The sequence below is a fragment of the Callorhinus ursinus genome, unplaced genomic scaffold (assembly GCF_003265705.2).
Source record: "Callorhinus ursinus isolate GAN/ISIS: 27379988/994484 unplaced genomic scaffold, GSC_fseal_2.0 scaffold10, whole genome shotgun sequence".
Classification (NCBI taxonomy): domain Eukaryota; kingdom Metazoa; phylum Chordata; class Mammalia; order Carnivora; family Otariidae; genus Callorhinus; species Callorhinus ursinus.
The window spans coordinates 40,943,358-40,962,926 of record NW_027397072.1 but is presented as its reverse complement, the minus strand read 5'-3'; the positions used below and the strand labels follow the sequence as shown (position 1 = coordinate 40,962,926).

At 52.3% G+C, this 19,569-nt stretch overlaps 1 protein-coding gene across 1 annotated transcript in view; it reads right to left on the bottom strand.

The window, feature by feature from the left end:
- Positions 1-19,569, bottom strand: part of TRABD2A (TraB domain containing 2A) — a 47,435-nt gene that overhangs the window by 13,577 nt on the left and 14,289 nt on the right. Inside the window, exon 3 of the mRNA XM_073897943.1 lies at positions 2,592-2,738. Within this exon, the coding sequence (XP_073754044.1) occupies positions 2,592-2,738 (147 nt within the window). The remainder of the gene's footprint in view (positions 1-2,591; positions 2,739-19,569) is intronic.

Here is a 19,569-nt window from a genome sequence, read left to right as displayed (position 1 = left end):
TTTGCCTTAACACATCCATAGTTTGTACTTGTTGGATTCGCACATGCTTCCTTTAGGAAAATAATTTTACATAAATACATAGTTTAGAATCAATAATTATGACTCTACCACCAAATACATGGAATGCCTCTAACCATTCAACTGTTTTCTAAATTCCATACATGGTCATTGTAATTACTTCTCCAATTCCCAAGGCTCCCTCTTGCTTTCTCCAATGTTCTTTGCCCTCCTGGCAAATATTTCACCTGGCTCTGGCACACATGTTAGCCAACTGCGGTCTCAGGGCCAACAACAGGGTGCTGTGACACCAAAACTGTGACAATCTTGCAGCAGAGGCTGCAGGTGAGGTGACACACGAGTTCTCTCCCCACCCCGTCTCGGTCCCCTCCTCCCGGGCGCATGCTCTCTCCTCCACCCAGGGATGTAACAAGGTTAACCATTCACAAGGTTTACTCAGTTATAAAACAGGGTGTCTGCACTGGCTGCTTCTCCCCCTTGCAGTAGCCACTCAAAGGCCTTCTGAACGTCCTCACTCTGTGGCGTAGCCACAATTTCCGTTTACCGACAACAGATCCCCTTTCGCTATTTCCTTGAAATGATACTTTTTTTCATTCAAGTCCAAAGCCTTCATCTACTCCTTTATCGTCTTTTAAAAAATCATGGCGTCTATGAGTGATCCTTCTGTCCATTTCCCCCAGTCCCTTCTCTTCAGCACAGCACCTCCTCTCCAGAGCTGTGGTCCTCCAGCTAACGGCGAAGAAGTCACTGAGCCATTCCCAGGGGTGGTGGAGAGGTCCCGACTGTGTGGCTTTAGAATCCAGAGGCTCATCTTTGTGGAAGACTGAGTTTCCTCACTTAGACCATAATTTGTGGATGGGCACCTGGGTGTATCTATCTGTCAGCTCATGTCATCACTAGAGGGGTGGGGACAGGGCATGGCCCAGAAGGTCCAGGCCCAACAGAGCAGAGGGGGACGTTTGGAGAGGAGACGAGGGGATTTTACAGAGGGACCTGCCCCCACTGCCTTTGCTTAAAGCCTCAGCACGGGGACAGCCAATATTAGAGGAACCGTGGGAGACAGGGCCATGGGAGGAGGGCGTACAGCAGGTGTGTGTCGCCGTGGCCTGTGGGAAGCAAGTCACCAAGTCCCCCTGCCTCTTTGCCCTCAGAATGAAGAGGATGTGTGACAGGAGAAAGTAAGGGGGTTGGGGCGCGAGCATGATGGGTTGGGATGTGTCCATGGCCGAGCTGCTGCTGTGAGTGACACATATGACAGGTGACACACGGGACACAAGGGACAGTGAGTGACACACGAGATAGGTTTTACCTATGGGCTGTCAAGGGGAAGAAAGCTCAGAGGAATGCAGCCTCCCCACAAGGATGTTACTCTTTTATCCAGCTTCCCAGGGGACAAACTGTGGCTTCCTCCCCTCCCCCCAGCAAGACCACGTGGTGGTGGCAAGTACCAGCACTTCCTTTGTACCAGCCCCCTCCCCCCACAGGCAGCCCAGAGTGTGCAGGGCGGCCTCCCACTACCATCCTGCTCTCCCTTCTAGATGCCAAATGAGCCCTACGACCTGCACCCCTCAGCCAGACCAGCCTGGCCCGCGTGGCACGGCGGAGGGAAAACCTCAATACCCCACACCACCGGTGGGGGCGCTGTGAGCAGGACAGGTCTGAGGAGCCACAGGGAAAGGAAGCCTAAGGCCCCCTATCCCTGACCGCCCAGCCAGGTGGCCCATTTGCCCATATAACGTCCAAATCCCCCGTCCATATTAGCTTTTCCTTCCATTTCACATTTTGATGTCCCAGTTGACCTTGACCTGTCTCCCCACTCCCCCAACATCCACCAAGAGTGCCCATAAGAACTGTCATCACCATAAATTCTACTCTCCCTTCTTTAGTGCATTCCTGGTTTTCCCCTTCCCCTGGCTTGCTTTGCCCGGGTTTTACTTCCACCAGCCCTAGACTCTCCAGAAAGCTCATTATATCTTTTGACGCTTGCGGGGCTGACGCTGGATCCAGCCTCGATTGTCCCTCTCCCCAGGCTGCCATTCCTTGTTCACCGCTTATATTCACTCACATTTCCTTACGACAGGTTCCCCAGATCTAACAGACCCCCAGCACCACTCACACCCTCCTCCCGCAGGAGGACACCAGTCCTGGGGCTGGAGACAACACACTCCCCATCTCAGTAGAAGCCACCGCTAAGCTGCAGTCGAGGTTCTGGTTCATCATTTCCCAGAAGTGCTGCCTAAGTCAGCCAGGGGCTTCCGCACTAGGATCCCTTCCCTGCTCCGGAGGCCACCCCGGACCATGAGGCCTGCCACTGGATCCCTTGAAGCTTCATCCTTTGCCTGGGATCCGAGAATTAACGCTCATCAACACAACCTCCTCAGTTCCCACGTACCATAAAGAATACCTCTGTTAGCTGTGGCTTCTCCTTCAACATCTAAACCTGTCCGATTTTATTTTTGGGGCCCTGGATGACCTCGATCCTTTGTACACAGAAGGTCCAGGCGTCAGCAGGTCAAGTCTTTATTCTTGTGTTTAAATGCATGCTGAGCTGGATAGAGGACAAGGGCCCTCACCTGGGAGCTGTCATGGCTGAAGATGACGGAGCCAAGGTCCCCACAGTTATAGTGTTTGATGAGATCCTCCGTCGTGTAGGGGATCTGAAGGCTGCCTGCTCGAAGGCTCTCCTGCTGCAGGAGGGTCTGGTTCAAAGCAAAGATGACCTACGGGGAGAAAACACAGGGCCCTTTTAAGTTCACTGATACAGCAATCACGAGCTGCCATCTTATTTCTTTTGTCCAAGGTTGGCAATGGCCTCACCTCTGCGTTTGTTGTGTAAGGACATGGACGCTGCTGCTAAAAAAGGGAACTCAAATCCCTGGGCGGTGTCCAAAGAAAAGGAGGACAGTCCTGCCCAAGCTGACCCCTTGTGGGTCACACTGGAGGAAGTGCCTTAAAACGGACACCGACCGCCTGGTGAAGAGACCAGAGAAGGGCTTGAGGTGAACGTCTGAAGGAGCTGGGGAGGAAAGGCAGGAGGCAGCTGGAGACACACAGACAGGGACAGACCGACGACAGCTTCCCTTACACGAAGGACTGGACAGGAAAGTACACACGACATCCACGAGTCTGTTCTAACCGTCAGTGTGGCGTGTGCCGCCTGATGGAGTCACTGGGTCGGTGGGACGTTAATAGAAGTTATGGAAAAGTGAGAAACGAGGGCCCAACAAAATCAAACAGGTTTATCTGTACGAGCTTCTCAGAGTCTCTGATACACTCCTGTGAGCTGCGGTTCTTCCCAAGGGGAGAGTGTTTCCCAAGTTTATTTGAGGCACACATCACAAGAGAAGGGTTCCCTGGCACATCCTTTGGGAAAATCCAGCCTCGAGGAATTTTACAAAACAGTGGATTCTCCATGGCACTGGAGAGCTGGGACAGAGGGGGAAGTGGGATTCTGGCACCGGGGTGGGGTGGGGGGAAGGAAACGGGGCTCCTGACAACATTGAAGATGCCAAGGCACTTTCTCTCCCGCTCTCCCCGGGTGTGGATGCAGACATATCACCTTCAACAGCTGCCCTTCCACGTGCTGCCCCAGTAATCGGTGTACAGATACTGCCCGGCTGGAATATTCCCTCCCCATTTGCAGAAAAGCACACAGGCGGGGTCCATCTGAGCACTCTGTGAGGTCTTCAGCAGGAAGTTCTCGATTATCTGGAGACAACATATTACAGGTCTCAAGTCAGCAGATGACCCTACGCAGCCCCAACCCCCTTACTTTCTCCTGTCACACATCCTCTTCATTCTGAGGGCAAAGAGGCAGGGGGACTTGGTGACTTGCTTCCCACAGGCCACGGCGACACACACCTGCTGTACGCCCTCCTCCCATGGCCCTGTCTCCCACGGTTCCTCTAATATTGGCTGTCCCCGTGCTGAGGCTTTAAGCAAAGGCGGTGGGGGCAGGTCCCTCTGTAAAATCCCCTCGTCTCCTCTCCAAACGTCCCCCTCTGCTCTGTTGGGCCTGGACCTTGTGGGCCATGCCCTGTCCCCACCCCTCTAGTGATGACATGAGCTGACAGATAGATACACCCAGGTGCCCATCCACAAATTATGGTCTAAGTGAGGAAACTCAGTCTTCCACAAAGATGAGCCTCTGGATTCTAAAGCCACACAGTCGGGACCTCTCCACCACCCCTGGGAATGGCTCAATGACTTCTTCGCCGTTAGCTGGAGGACCACAGCTCTGGAGAGGAGGGGGAGGGGCAGAATGAAGCCCCTCTCAGGTCTGCCAGGCCCCAGGCCAAGGTCTCACACATTGTCTCTCAATGTCTCCTCCAAACCAAGTTCTCAAGCTCTGCTTGGCTCACAAATACGTGCTGATGGATTCTGCTCTTCTCCTAAAGCCATTCAGGACAAACCCAGGTTATCGGCTGCTGACACACCTTCCTCCGAGAGTTTCCATTGACTCGCAAATGCTCCTCTGAAGGTGTTCTTATATTTAGGTATTTAGAGAAGATTGAGCCACCCATCCTGCTGATCGGGCAGATCGGCAAAATGAAGAAGACTGGGTGGCCCGCCTGGCAGGTTAAATCAGGCCTTTGTTTATTCAGTTCCTTTACAATGTGGTCAAATGTCATTTACCCTAAAGACATTTCACCTGTCCAACAGGTTTCCAAAGCCTCTGCTGGGATGTTTATCTTTGCTCCTTACGTTTACTTTTGATGATCAAGCTCCATGCAACCAGAGGCAGGGCCCTGAGGCACTGCTGGAGGGGTCTTCTTTGGGGCCAAACCAGGGGGGGCCTTCTGTGTGTGCCTCGGCAGCTGTAGGAGGTACCTACCCCTCGTCCTCTGCAGGCAGTCTCGAGGCCCCAGAGCAGGAGTCAGAGAGCACAAGACGGAGCCACAAAAACAACACACAGCCCCAGACTCAGCCGGCTGAAACCGTGGAGGTCCAGACCCAGCTTCCCCAGAGACCTACTGTGGCACCTCGAAAGGCCCCGCTCAGTCTGACAGGAGTCACGATTGTTGGTCATTCTTAGGCAATTCACTCTCCTTGCTGTGCTTGGCAAAGTCGGAGCCAGTCTGAGAAATCTGGGGTGTCAGGATGTGACTCACAGATTAGCAAACTCCTCGGAAACAGCCGTGTTCGGTCCCGTTGAGCACGGGGGTCTCTCCCAGGAGGGTGATCCTGATGGGGCGTTGTCACTGACCTAGCCTCCCCGCATTGCAGGATCTCACCTGGCGCTGTTCCTGGGCAGCCTGTCCAACCGAGAGCCGAAGCAGGCGGCCAGGAAGGGAAGGCAGGGCAAAGGAGCAAGCACAGGGTCCTGGCGGGGTGGCGCCCTCACCTCATCCCTAACCAACTCCCTGCCACCCACCCCTCCTCCTCTCTATTCCACCAGGGCCTTTCCTTGGAGACTCTGCTAACATTTTCTCACGTGTTGTCTTAATTTCCTGGGGCTGCCCATAACAAAGGACCACAACCTGGGAGGCTGAAGCAATAGAAATGTATTGTTTCACAGTTCTGGAGGCCAGAAGTCCAAAATCAAGGTGCTGGCAGGGCCATGCTCCCTCTGAAGGAATTAGGGAGGGATCTGCTCCAGGTCTCTCTCCAAGCTTCTGGTCGTTCCTCGTTCCTCGGCTTGTGGCTGCATAACTCCAGTCTCCATATGGCACACTCCCCAAGTATGTCTGTGTCCAAATTTCCCCTTTGTATAAGGACCCAGTCATAGTGGATTAGCGCCCACCCCAATGACCTCATCTTAAATCATCTGTAAGGACCCGATTTCCAAATAAGGTCACATTCTCAGGTCCTGAGGGTTAGGACTTGAACCTAAGGATTTGGAGACACAAGTCAAAACGTGTCAGTCTCAGCTTACTCTTCTCAACAGTTCAAATGAATATGGTAAAAGTTTCAAACGGTACGAAGAAAAAGAGCTCCCTCCTATTCCTGTACCCCAATCCTCCTCCCTAAAAACAACCACTGTGGCCAGTGTCTTGTGTATTTTTCCTGGGACAGTCCCTGTGTGTGAAAGCCGACAGACGAATGACACATGATAGACAGAGAACTGTAGAGCTATCTTCTCTGCTTTTCTGTTTGTGCTCCTTTGGCCTTGAGGCACTCAGACGCCTTTCCACAGACGAGTACTGAAGCTATCCACTGTAACTTAAGACAAAACAATCATGGGATAGAAAGCCGGGGTTTGGCAAACAGGGCTATCCCCCACGGTTTCTGAAGTACATGCAGCCTGAGACTTACCCTTATCCTTAAGATAACATTAATGACTACGGCAGATCACAAAAAAGGAAAAGGGAAATTTCTGACTGCCAAGAAGGGACAAAAATGAAGGTTTCCTCTCCAGGGAAAAGCAGGCTGGATGCAGAAGTCCAGGGTCGCCCCAGCGGTGTCCCCACTGCCCCCAACCCAAAGCTGTCCTAGTATGGCAGGATCGTCGAGAGCCACGGCCGAGAAGGAATTCTCGGGATGCTGTACGGTGCAACTTAGTGGATGTGTTTAAGTAGCGCGGGGACGGGCCCACGGGCACAGGGAGCTGCATGCCCGCTGTAGGAAGCTGGTAGTTACATGCTTGGTGCTCACAAGGGGAGGTGACGTCCGGGGCTGTGAGATCGTCAACGTCTTCTTCGAATTTACGCTCATAAAACTACTTTCGTGGGATTTCTATGGTGCTTATAATTCAGTTCAGTATTAACCATCGGTGAGATTCACAGGCACTCACGAGATCCTTTATGAATGTAGCCACCAGCACGTACTTGATCCTTACTGAAACTATGCGGGCTGTAGGACAGCCTTCCGCGCCAGAGGTGAGCCTGTTTCTGCCTCCCTCATCACCAGGACCTCTGCTCTAGGCTCAGGCTGACGCAGGCAGGCCCCAAGGAGAAATCCAGGCAATTGCACAGATGAAGATTTCAGACAATCCTACAAGGACTCAGGTTCATTTCTCCAAAATCTCAGATGAGCCTTCTCCTCCAGATACCCAGACGGCGTGATTTTCCCAGGAATCTTCTAAGCCAGTGTTTTCCAAACCACAGATGGCAACTCATTATCTACCACATCATTGTTGACATAAATCTCGGCATGCTCTCCCCACTGCTCTGGAGCTTGCTTATTTCTTTTAATCTTGAGCATCCGGGGGTGCCTGGGTGGCTCAGTCGTTAAGCGTCTGCCTTCGGCTCAGGTCATGATCCCGGGGTCCTGGAATCGAGCCCCGCATCGGGCTCCCTGCTCCTCGGGAAGCCTGCTTCTCCCTCTCCCGCGCCCCCTGCTTGTGTTCCCTCCCTCGCTGTGTCTCTCTCTGTCAAATAAATAAATAAAATCTTAAAAAAAAAAAAAAAATCTTGAGTATCCATCCATGCAGGGCATCCGGGGCTGCTCCACGCTTCATAACAGCCACCCAGAAACCACCAAGAGCCCATGCAACCGCCCCCTACAGGCACCTTTTGTAACTACAGCTACGCTAGCCCGAACCACCACCTACATTCACCCGCCGGTGATTCTCTGTGCTGGCCGGGCTGGGAGTCACTGATGGAACGAAGTCAGGGCTAGAGTTTCAAGAACCTGAAGAAATGAATAGCAAACACATCCAACTCTTTAAAATGTGAACCGTCATCAGAAAGCCACTGGTGGGTGCTGCCCTGCAGTCAATTCCTGGCTCAGTTCTCCGACCCTGAATGCCAATTCTCCGCACCACAGTTTCTGGAGTCTGACTCATATCCTCCCCAGGAAGGAGGTGGGCTTTGGGACCAGCATGCTTCTGAAACGGCATTGCTTCTACAGTCTTTTCATGCAAACAAAACTCTCTGTGGCCGAACCTAGAAACCACCGCCTAAAACATCATTTCAGAAGAAATCCACGTTCTCAATTCCCAAGTCCGGCTTTTGGAGTGCATGGGGGATGTTCCAAGAATTATGCTTCCTGTATGGTTACTGTCTTGCCAAGCTACTTGGGCTGATGCAGAACAACAAATTCTCTTAAAAATCCCTGAGCGGCAGATATCTTACATAGATCCCTGTCACTCACTGTCAGTCTTTTTGCCTGAGGGCCAAGCAAGGGGCACTAGGGGAAAGAAGACAAGAGGCTGAGGACGTAAAGCACCTGGAGGGGTCAGCACAGTCATTAGCCTGACATACTCCCATCATAATTATAATAACAATAACAGCAGCCCCGCCCCACCCCCCCACAGTGGCAGCCTGTCCTCTGGGAAACGGAGCTGCATTTGGGGAAGAAGATTTGGCCCCCCGGCCTAAGGGGTGCCCCCTGGGAGTGGGACAGAACAAAAGGGTGTGTGATGGCAACAAGTCACAGAGGGCAGTACGGGATTAACACCCAATGGGAGTCTAGGCGGACGTGCAAACCCCAGAGAGAGACGGGCCATCATGGCACTACCTGGCCCCCAAGCTACACTTTGCCCTGCCACTGAAAACCGGCGGTGCCAAGAGCAGCGAATCTGTGTTACAGCATTACCCGGCCCACGGCAGCCACACCGTGGGCACGCTCAGCACCTGGCGGGGGGCGCTGCAGCAGCCAGAATACAAGGAGAGCGTGTATTCAAGGACACGTCGTTGTTTGAGAGCAACGTTATCCTGATCAGCAGGAGAGAAGTGACCGATGTGCACAACCACATCCCAAATGGCGACCATGGGCGTGGCACCCATCAGCCCACCCTCCACGACCTAGCGCCACACTCCTGGCCTGACCAGCCACAGACCGGGAAAAGCATGTTACACGTGCCACCAGGGGCCATCGGGGGCCACCAGGGGAAGGAACTAAAGGCCCCCAAGATCTTAGAGCTCAGCAGGCTGCTTCCCTTGCAACCTGTCAAGATTTCTATCCTTGACCACCTGAAACTGCAGCTACCCGTGAAGCTCGCAGCCGGCCATTCCTGCTATCTTCAGGGTACACAGGAGGACTTCCTACCTGCTGGGAAAAACTCATTTATCTCCTGAGGCCACCCATGGAGGGTCCTGGCGGAACCCGGGCCAACCCAGCTGAGATACGATGGACATGCCTGGGTCTATGACGGAGGACAAGCAGAGCCCCGTGGCAGGTCTCTGCAAACACACAAGGAGACGGGCTCAGAGCGCTTTGGGATGGGTCCTCGAAACCTTTGTTGTTCTCTCTGAGGCTCCCTTGGAAGATGCGTTACGCTTGGAAGGGCTCAGGGCCAAATAAGCCACCACTGGGGGACTTGCCACCTTGGAGAGTTTCCCAGGAATACTAGCACACGTGTGCAATCAGAAGTGTACAACGATGTTCCCTGGGGAACTGTAATATTGCTCTCCTTGGCACTGGGACTTTTCAATCAAAATTGGAATGTCCATATAGAGGGATTCCTGCATTCAAGGGGAGACTGCACATAACGACCTCAAACACTCTTCCACTCGGAAGCATTTGATTTGCTCCATTTCAGAAAGAGAGGGGAGCAGACCCTTCTGGTCTCACATTCTGTCTCCTCTGTCTTCATTGTTTCTCCTCCCCTTGGCACAGGCCACAGAGCTCCATGGAGAAGGGAATCAGGTCAGGCGCCCACCAGGGGCCCCCATATGGTCCCTGTGCTGTCTGAGCCACCTCCTCTGCTCATGCTAGGGTGAGGGAATCCAAGGTACCCCCAAAAAACCTCTGTTCATGGAAGGGCCAGTGTATCCACCCTGAGCACATACTCCTCTGCAGTCCCGGGGCCTCCAGGCCCTGCCAGAGGGCCAACGGCAGGGGCGGTGGCGGCTCGGGCAGCCACAGGACCGCAGCGAGAGCCGTGAGTATGGCAGCAACCAAATCCTTAAGCCCGGGACGGACAATGGAGCGATGACAGGAAGAGCCAGCAGGCGTCCAGGAAGAAGCATGGCCAAAAACGATCACGGCCTCAGAGAGTCCGAGCAGCGAGGAGGATGGCGGGGCAAGCTCGTCCTGGGAGGCTGCTTCCAGCACGTCACCAGGAGCCAGTCCCTCCCCAGAGGGCAGCAGGAGTGTGGCAACTTCAAAGACAACCAGTAAGCCCAACGCAGGAACAGCTCAATGTCCAGTGATCATCTCATTTGGGCAGAGTAAAGGCTCCACGAGGGAACGGGATGGAAGCCAGAGTCGCCAGGCCAGCGCTGAAGCCCAGAGAGACAGAAGGAAAACAGAGGCTAGAGCTCATGGTAGAAGGAGCTCCCGTCACCACACGACAAGTGCAAATCCCCACAGGTCAGGCAAGACAAGTCAACCCGAAGGTCATGTCCCTAACCAGCCGCAGAGGCAGCAGACGGGGTAAAAAAAGAGGCTGTTATGGGTTGACTTTTCTCCCCCCAAAAGATTTGTTCTAATCCCCATTACCTGTGAATGTGACCTTTTGGAAATAGGGTCTTTGCAGATGTAATCAGGTTAGGATGAGGTCATTAGGGTGGGCCCTAATCCATCAGGAATGGTATCCTTACAAGAAGGGGAAATGTGGACAGACACCCGCAGAGGGAAGGTACTGTAGAGGCGCGTGGTGAAAAAACAGGCGTGTGATGTTGGAGGGACGCATCCACAAGCCAAGAAAGGCCAAAATTGCCAGCAACTACTAGAAGCTGTATGAGGCAAGGCAGGATTCTCCTCTAGGCCCTTCAGTGGGAGCATGGCCCTGCTTACCTGACATCCTGACTTGGGACTTCCAGCCTCCAGAAGTAGGAGAGAATACATTTCTGTTGTTTTAAGCCATCAGTCTGTGGGACTTTGTTAGGGTAGCCCTAGGAAACAAATATAGGGACAACAGACCCCACTCCTGCCCTCACCACAGCCCTGCCTGGAAGGATCTAGGGCATCTCACCAAGAGGAGGAGCCAATCTATGGCTAGGTCAGGTTCTGTAGGCGAGAGACCCAGGTGGGTAGGCTCTCAAAGAATTTGAAGAAGACAGCCCTCCTACAAAAACGGTGGTCTCATGTCTGGGTGGAAGGAAATAGCGTCTCTAAGGCTGTGCTGGGGATCGGCGAGGGGGTCATTGTGGAGCCAGCAGAAGGTGGCAAGTGGCCGGGGATCCCAGGTATCTGATTCCTGAGACCAAGGAGACAGTAACGTTTGAGGCCAATTAAAGAGGAGTCAGAGCAGGAAGACCGAGGCTCATAGAAGTGTCCCAAGAGAGTCATCCCAGCTTTCTTTCCTACAGTTTAATTAAATAGAAAGGAAAACCATGGCATACGGGAATAAAACTCTCACATGTGGGTTCCAGGAGACTACTGTGAGAATGTTTATAGCAAAATAATTTGGAACAGCAAAACCCTGGAAACAGCCCAAATGTCCATCAAGAAGAGAACTAAAAAAATTGTGGTAGATGCCACACAACAGTGAAAATGAATAGTAGCCACACACATTAGCATGGATGAATATCACACAATTTGGGTTAACCAGCAAGACACAGAAGAAAATATATAGTACAGTTCCATTTATAGAATAATTAAAAAACAAGACCAAACACCATATTGCTTAAAATACATATTTGATAAAACAGTAAAGAAAAATGGTGACTCCAGGTAAGGAGTGGGGAGTTTATACGGAGCAGTTACAAGGACAGTGGCAATCAGGATGAACAGAACCTAAGTTGGCTTAAATCGTAAGGAAACAGACTGACACAGCAGAAAGCCAAAAGCAGTGGAGTGTAGTAAGGTCTGGGCTCCCCTGGTCTATGCACCTGCTTAATTTTTGGACCACCCTTATAACTAGAACATTCAAGTCAAGCCAGGGCAAACAAACACCTCTGCTCTAACCTCTCCTCTCTTCCATCTATTTGGGCCAACTTAGGACACATGCTCATACCTACACCAATCGGAGAAGCCAGAATTCTGCATGCTGATTGGCTTAAAACCAGGATCCTGAGCCAATCACTGACAAGATCGGCTCCAGAACAAATCACTGACAAGATCGGCTCCTGAACCGATCATTCCAAGACGGACACTTGGAGTAAAGGCAAGTAAGGTGGCAAACTACTGGATTCAGAAATAAAATAAAATAAAATAAAATAAAATAAACCAATGCTGTCCCGGTTTCTCCTGTTAGGGTGACAAGAATGCCTAAGAATAAAACGAGGCAAGAGGAACCAAGGGTGTAAAGGTGTATCAATGGGGATGGAGTATAAGAGCGTACTGAGTAGGTACAAATACGCCCAACCACTTAGGGTGGTAGGAGCAAAGGTAACCGCGAGCTTCTATCAAAAGTCTGTTATGCACTGGGTCCTCTACAGAGGTTCTCTAGTTTATTCCTCACTACAATGATGTTTGTTTCATCAACCGTATTTTACAGATGAGGAAAGGGACTCGGAAAGGTTCAGTATCTTGCCCCAAGTCAAAAAGATAAGAAATGAGGAGGGAGCCAGGATTCAATCCCAGTTCCATGGCCTCCCGAGTTCATGCTCTCTCCGGTGAGAAGCTGGGTAGAGGAACAGCAGGATGGCAGCAAGACCAGCCTTGACCTCTCCAAGGTGTCTAAAGCCTACTTCTTCCAAGGCAAGGCCTGACTTCTTAGGACCCATGCACCTCTAAGCAAGGACAGGCAGTATACCTACTTCTCCTGAATGCCCTATCCTGGCTATAACAGTACCACTCAGGTAAAAAGATTCAGAGACAGCCTCAAAGTCACTCTCTGTGTCTATTAACAAATGTCCCTCACCCAGAGATCACTATGTGAGGTCAATCCTCTTATTTCAGACCCTCTCTCCTGCGAGGCAGATGAGAGATGCCAAAATCACCATGCTCCCTCCTCTCCCAACTCCCTAACCAAACCACAGCCCCTGAAGGGACAGCCCTACGTAGGACATGTCTGTCCACTGCCCCCCCCAAGCCATGCCCATGACAACTAGGTGGACATCCCGTCAGTGACACAGCACCATCAGGCTTATGGCCAAGGAGTACATCTACCCCACAGAATAGACTCAAAAATCATCCACAAGCAGAAAATCTCTAGGCCAAATGCCAAGTGCTTTGTTCTGAGTATTGGTTAAGATTTCAAGAAGGGTAGGAGACAGGAAGAAAGGAAGAACTATTGGAAATTATCACAATTAGCATAGAGTTTCTGACAGCACAGAGACTTGAAGGGACTTTCTTTTCCCCTCTGGAAACAGAGTGAGCCAGATGGATGTCTGCTTTCATATTGTGCTTGCTTCTACTGTCTTTTAAAAAAAAGTATCAGTCCACCCCAAAACATGTCTTATCAGCTGCATACTCTTCTCCATCCCTCCAATGACACATACTCACCCCATCTGCACTGTCTTCAGAAAAGTAACAAGCTTACTACTGGACAGTCTACTCCAGTGTTCAAATGCCACCCTTCCTTCCTGCTACCCGCCCCCACCCCACCATGTCTCCCCTTCCGCTCTCCCCTTGCCTCCCTACAGTCCTTCTCTCTCCCTTTCTTTCTGGGCTGTGGAAAAAATCGATTAACCTCCCTGTCCAACATTTGCAGCATGCTTCTTTCTCTTTCCTGAGACTTCTTCAGCTGTGGGGAGACCCAGGTCCCGGTTGGGGTATTGTTGCGGGAGCCCATGGGCTGAAGGAGCGGGCAAGGGGGTTCGAGTCCGGCAGATGCCTTTTTTGTCAAAGACAAAGGCCCCCCATCGAGCCTCTCCACTTTCCAGCACTTTCATCCCCCTCAGATCAGAGGGCTGCTCTGCATATGAAAGGCACCGCCCATTATGCGGCTCACATTAGCCCCGCACCACCCCACCAGCCTCCCAGCTCTGTGAACAAAGGGGCTCGCATCTGTTCAGGCGCAGGCCTCACCTTCTGGGGCGGTAGGTTGTCGTGTCTTTTTTCTTAGTTCACTTTTGAGAGCCATTCAGCCCCCTTGTAGTTGGAGAGCAGTAGGGGAAGGTCTTCCTTGTCCTCAGAACATTCCGCCCTGATATTGTTTCGAGCCCCCCTTGAGGATTTCTGGTCCTTGCCTCTCCCATCTCACCTGGGTATCCAGGCAGTGGGGATGTCCTCCTCCAGCTCATTTATTTTCTCCCTTCCAGCGACTCTGTAAAACCCCTCCTCCTTCTCTACCCGAAAGGAGTCTATTCCCGTGGAATAGTCTAGACTGGGCCCTCAAAGCAAGATGGTGAGAAATTCTGCTTCTTTTCTTGTCACGTTAATACACGCTGCCTCACACGGGAGGTAAAGCCTCCACACACTTCTTTGGACACTGAGCTCTGCTTTCCAGGGGGCGGGGAGGGGAAGCGCCCTAAGAACTTGGACCTGGGCTCTTCACAGCAAAAGGACTCAAACATGAGGATGACAGAAACTGATCTTCCGTAACATTCCAACCTGCCCTTTGGTAAGTTGTCCTTTTGTAAATGAAGCTGGCTCCTGAGGAGCCTGAGAGCACATAGAGAGACCTGGCAGAACGCACCAGGCCGACCAGGCCTTCCCTCTCTTCTCTGCCTGCCACCCCCTCAACACCCTCCACACCTCTCCTCTCCTCCTCTCCTCAGTCAGGCCTCCTGCCCACTCTCTCTCCCTTCCACCCAGTCCGCATCCGGCCCTGATGTCAGATGGGCCTCCTGTCACAAACTGAACTGTGCCACCCCATCGCTTCTCGGCCTTTTGGCTCAGATCAAGTGTGAACTGTGCCACCCACCCACCCCCAAAGTCACATGATGAAGCCCTGACCCCCAATGTGACTGTATTTGGAGACAGGGCCTCTAAGGAGGTATTAGGGTTAAAGGAGGTCATAAGGGTAAGGCCCTGATCCGATAGGCCTGCAGTCCTTATAAGAAGAGGAAGAGAGGGACACCTGGGTGGCTCAGGCAGTTGAGTGTCTGCTTCGGCTCGGATCATGATCCAGGGTCCTGGGATCAAGCCCCATATCAGGCTCCTTGCTTAGTGGGGAGCCTGCTTCTCCCCCTGCTGGCTGCTCGCCCTGCTTGTGCTCGCTCTCTCTCTCTCTCTCTCTGACAATAAATAAAATACTTTTTAAAAAATAAATATATAAATAAAAACAGAGGAAGAGACACCAAAGCAACCCCCAGCCTCACCGCACCCCCCCGACCCCCCCCACACACACACACACTGAGAAAAGGGCACGTGAGGACACAGGAAGGTGACCATCTGCAAGCTGAGAAAGCCTTCACCAGAAACCAAACCTGGGCCCTGATTTTGTACTTTGACCCTCTAGAACTGCAAGAAAACAAATTTCTGCTGCTTACACTCCCCTGTATGTGGTATTCTGGAATGGCAGCCCCAGCTAACTAATACGCCTCCTTCCCCCAAATCCCACACAATGCTGAGGAACAATAAGAACAAATACCAATCCCTTATCTCCAAGGCCTAGTGAAAGTTACCACCTCTGCTAAGCACTTTGGGAGGATCTCAGCCCCTCCCCAGAAATCTCCATCCTTTCAACTTCTATTGCCCTGAAAGGTAATTTTCCTTTACGTTTTTTAAAGTTCTGACAAGACATACAAGCTTCAAGAACAACAGACGATGAAGAATCATATGAAGAACCAAATTAAAAGCACAATAAAGCTAAGTGACCCACTTAGCCACACTCAGAACTGTTACTGGGGCTAATTAGGCCTAAGTGGTAAGCAGTTCATCTAAATGGCTACACACTGTATTACTTCGAGAGTCCAACCCGCTCCTGGATGTTCTCTTATTTTGTATTTTCTCCAATATCCATTATCAGCTCTCTGTCACCGTACAAGTTTTCCCTTGTACGACAAACAAACTCTAGTCCACAGAGAGCCCAGTTCCCAGTCTCGCAGTGTCTCTCTCTTGCTGGCCCCAGGGCCTGGACTAACAGGGCTGCAGTTCTTAGCTAAGAGGCTAACTCCAGCAGCCTGCAGTAGTGACCAGGGTGGCAGCCCTATCCAGCCCACACTCGGCTGCCAGATGCACTGACCTGCAACACTGCTCTGGGAGCTCCCACTTCTCCCTGAAAACCGCTTGGTGTGCACGGAGATTTCCCAGCCTCACACTCAAACCCTCTCCAGCATCGCCCTCCGTCCCGCCCTACGCAAATGCTCATGGAGTCCACCCAGCCTGCCCCCATTTGGCCAGCACAGCCTGTTTGTCCCCGGGTTTGCCTGCCCTGTTGGCCCATTTGAAATATCTCCCTCGGTTTCCTCTGCCTGTCTCAATCCTAGCCGCCCCTGGAAAATCCAGCTCAATATTAAAGTAGCCTGGGGGGGGGGGCATCTGGGTGGCTCAGTCAGCTGAGCATCCGACTCCTGGTTTTGGCTCAGGTCGTGATCTCGGGGTCATGGGATCGAGCCCTGCGACAGGTTCCACGCTCAGCCCCGTGCCTGTTTGAGACTGCCTCTCCCTCCCTCCAAGGTCCTTGTCAGCCCCTCCTTTTGGGCTGCCCCTCCCCTTTCCACCTCACACATTCTTCACCTCTCCCAGCCCTCCCTTCCCCCCCCTTTCCCTGCTCTGCTGTGGGGTGTGACAGCTCAAAATATAGGTATTCTGGCCTCGAAGGTAGGAAAGGGAAACAAGAGGTCCGGGACGCCTGCGGGGCTCAGTCAGTTAGGCGTCTGCCTTCGGCTCAGGTCATGGTCCCAGAGTCCTGGGATCAAGCCCCGCGTCGGACTCCCAGCTCCGCGGGAAGCCTGCTTCTCCCTCTGCCACTCCCCCAGCTTGTGCTCTCTCTCTGATAAATAAATACAAAAGAGAGAGAGAGAGAGAAACAGAGGACAAGGAGAAAGAGAGAAGGAAATAAGCAATAAGCAGAAGAAGGGAGGATCAGTAAATGGATCCTGGTAGCACAAGACTGGAGTTTTCTTCTTGCTTTTCTGGTCTATTCCTCGGAAATGAAGTGGAAAGGCCAGACAGAAGGGGCTGTATTAGTTTGCTGGGGCTGCCATAACACAGTACCACAGACCGGGTGACTTAAACATCAGAAATGTATTTTCTCTCAGTTCTAGAGGCTGAAAGTCAGAGACTACGGTGTCGGTGGGGTTCATTTCTCCAGAGGCCTCTCCTCAGGGCTTATAGGCCGCTGCCTTCTCTCTGTGTCTTCACATGGTCCTCACTCCTTATGTGTCTGTGTCCTAATGTCCTCTTCTTATAAGGACCCCGGTCATATTGAGTTTGAGGCCATCCTGGTGATCTCATTTTAACTTAATTACCTCTTTCAAGACCCTACCTCCAAATACAGTCACATTCTGAGGTACTTGGGGTTAGGGCTTCAAAATATGAATGGGGGGGGGGGAGACACAATTCAGTCCATAATAGAAACCCAGGGTAGAGCTGCAGAATTTGGGCAAGGTGACAAGAACAGGAGTCCAAAAGGAGGAGCTGAAAAGGACATTGCAAGTTCAAATCCAGGAAGGAAGGCGGGAGCAGCAGGGGAGTGGAGGGAGGGTAGGGCAGGGGCACAGGCAGGTGTCAGGCCCCTGAGCTTGGGTTCAGTCACAGATTGTCTCAAGTGTCTACAAACATGTTCCCTCTGCCCCGTGCTGGAGGACTGTTGACCCCACAGCATCTCAGAATCACTTCTGGGCCTGGGCTGGGTCTACAACATCAGCGGTCTCCTCAGACGGTGTCCAGTTTATGACCATGACCGCTGCAAATGCAAACATGGCTGCCCTGTCCCGGGCAGACTGGGGGCCCCACTGAAGCCCCAGACAGCGCAGAGCATCCCAGAGCTGTCCCCTCGCTGAGAAGTCAGTCAGCAGCACCCCACGAGGATATTCTGTTCAGTGATAAGCAACATCGCCTACCCAACGTACCTGCCGAGAGCAGAGGCTCGCCTGGAATGGAGTCAGGGACCCCAGGGATGGGGTAAGGCCACCCCTCAGATCTCTCATGTTGTCATCCACATTTTATGATTCCACAGCCTTTGCTGAGGCTGGCACCAAAGCCCCACTCGCTCCCTTTGAAGGTCTGAATGACCATGAAAGGAAAGGAAGGGCCTCATGGAAGAGTGCGGGGAGGAAAGGCAGCACAAAATGTGTCGGGAGGGATAATGGAGAAGCAGAGAAGACGTGCCATGATGCCCAAGGTGTGACACTATACAACGCCACCAACGTCCCCCTCCAGAGTCCGGGGCAGCCTCCCTCCATCGCTGGGCCACAGAGTACCTCATCCTGCTGAGACTTTGGCTCCTTGCAGGGCCCCAGGGAACAGCTGGTTCGGTCCCACCCAGTTCCTTCCCCTTTCCCTTCCCCCATCTCCTCCAAGCAAGGTAGACTCTGCCTCAGCCACCCCTGCTTGGGAGGTGGACTGTGGAGGAGGGACAGAGGGCTCACACTCTCCCACCCCCTCCTAAAGAGATATGCTGGGACTTATTCCTAGAGTCTAGGGGCGGCCTGGAGCTGATCCATCATGAAAGAACTGGCTGCTGGGGCGTCAAAGAAGCGCTCTGCCCCCAGCCTAATTCACCAGGGAGGAGGCAGGGACATGGAGCAGAAACGAGACCGCAGCATCCCTTGAAGTGCTTCTCTTATGACCCCAAAGGGAGCGGGGCTCAGAATGCCAGCAGCACGTGTGGTGTCCACGCAAGTGCACAAGAACACCGCCTTTTGTTTAACTTCACTTTGGACTTTAGAGAGGCAGCCCAGAGCCAGGGGATGACGGGATCGCCACCAGCTTTGTCTTTGAGTCCCTAAAATAAGAAACAGAGGACCTAGCCCATGCTGAGTGCTGAAGAAATATGTTCCAAATAAAGACCAGTTGTTAAAAAAAAAAAAAAAAAGGAAGAAGACTCAAATCCTGAGCAGGCCTATTCCCAGGTGGAAACATAGAGCTCAAGTCTCTGGAAGCTCGTGAAAATCACAGCCGGCCATAAGGTACACAGTTGATTCAATTTTCCACTTCTGGTCCAAAAATAAGAAAGCAAAAGGGAAGGCCAAGGTGAAGAAATGCCGTGGAAGACCTCCCTGGGTGGGCTAATCGTCCAGCCTGGACTTCCCATGTCTGGAGACAGTGTCCTTCACAAGGGCTATGTTGACGCTCTGTGTGCAAGCAGGCACGAGGCTGATTCAGGGGCGAGATGTCACAGGCTCCTAGAGCATTTACCCTGACTGCAGCACTTCACCCCGCTATGCATAAGAACATGACACTATCACAGAACAACGGTGCGAAAGAATGTAAAAAAGCATAAGAGTGAAATAAAAACGAAAAGATTGCACATACTGTGTATTTTAACCAGCTGGTCTTAACACAGTTAGAAAGGCTGTATTCACCTCCTTTAAGTAATTAGCACACACTCATGTTGTGTCCCATTACAGCCACAGCATCTACAAGCTTACAGTGTGCCACTGGCCTCACTGGCACGTTCTGCAGCAGCCCGCCCACTGTCCTATAACCACTCGCGAGCCCCTCCTGGGCACCAGGCACTGCGCTAGAAGCCAGGGTACAAGGACCACGAGAGCATGGCATAGCCTTCGGGAAGCTGCGCCTTTGAGGGGCGCCAGGGTGGCTCAGTCGGTTAAGCGTCTCCTTCGGTTCAGGTCATGATCCCAGGGTCCTGGGATTGAGTCGCGCATCATCTTCGTTGTCATCTTTGTCAGGCCCCCTGCTCGGCTGGGAGTCAGCTTCTCCCTCCCCCTCTGCTCCTCCCCACTGCTTGTGCTCTCTCTCTCTCTCTCTCTCTCTCTCTCTCTC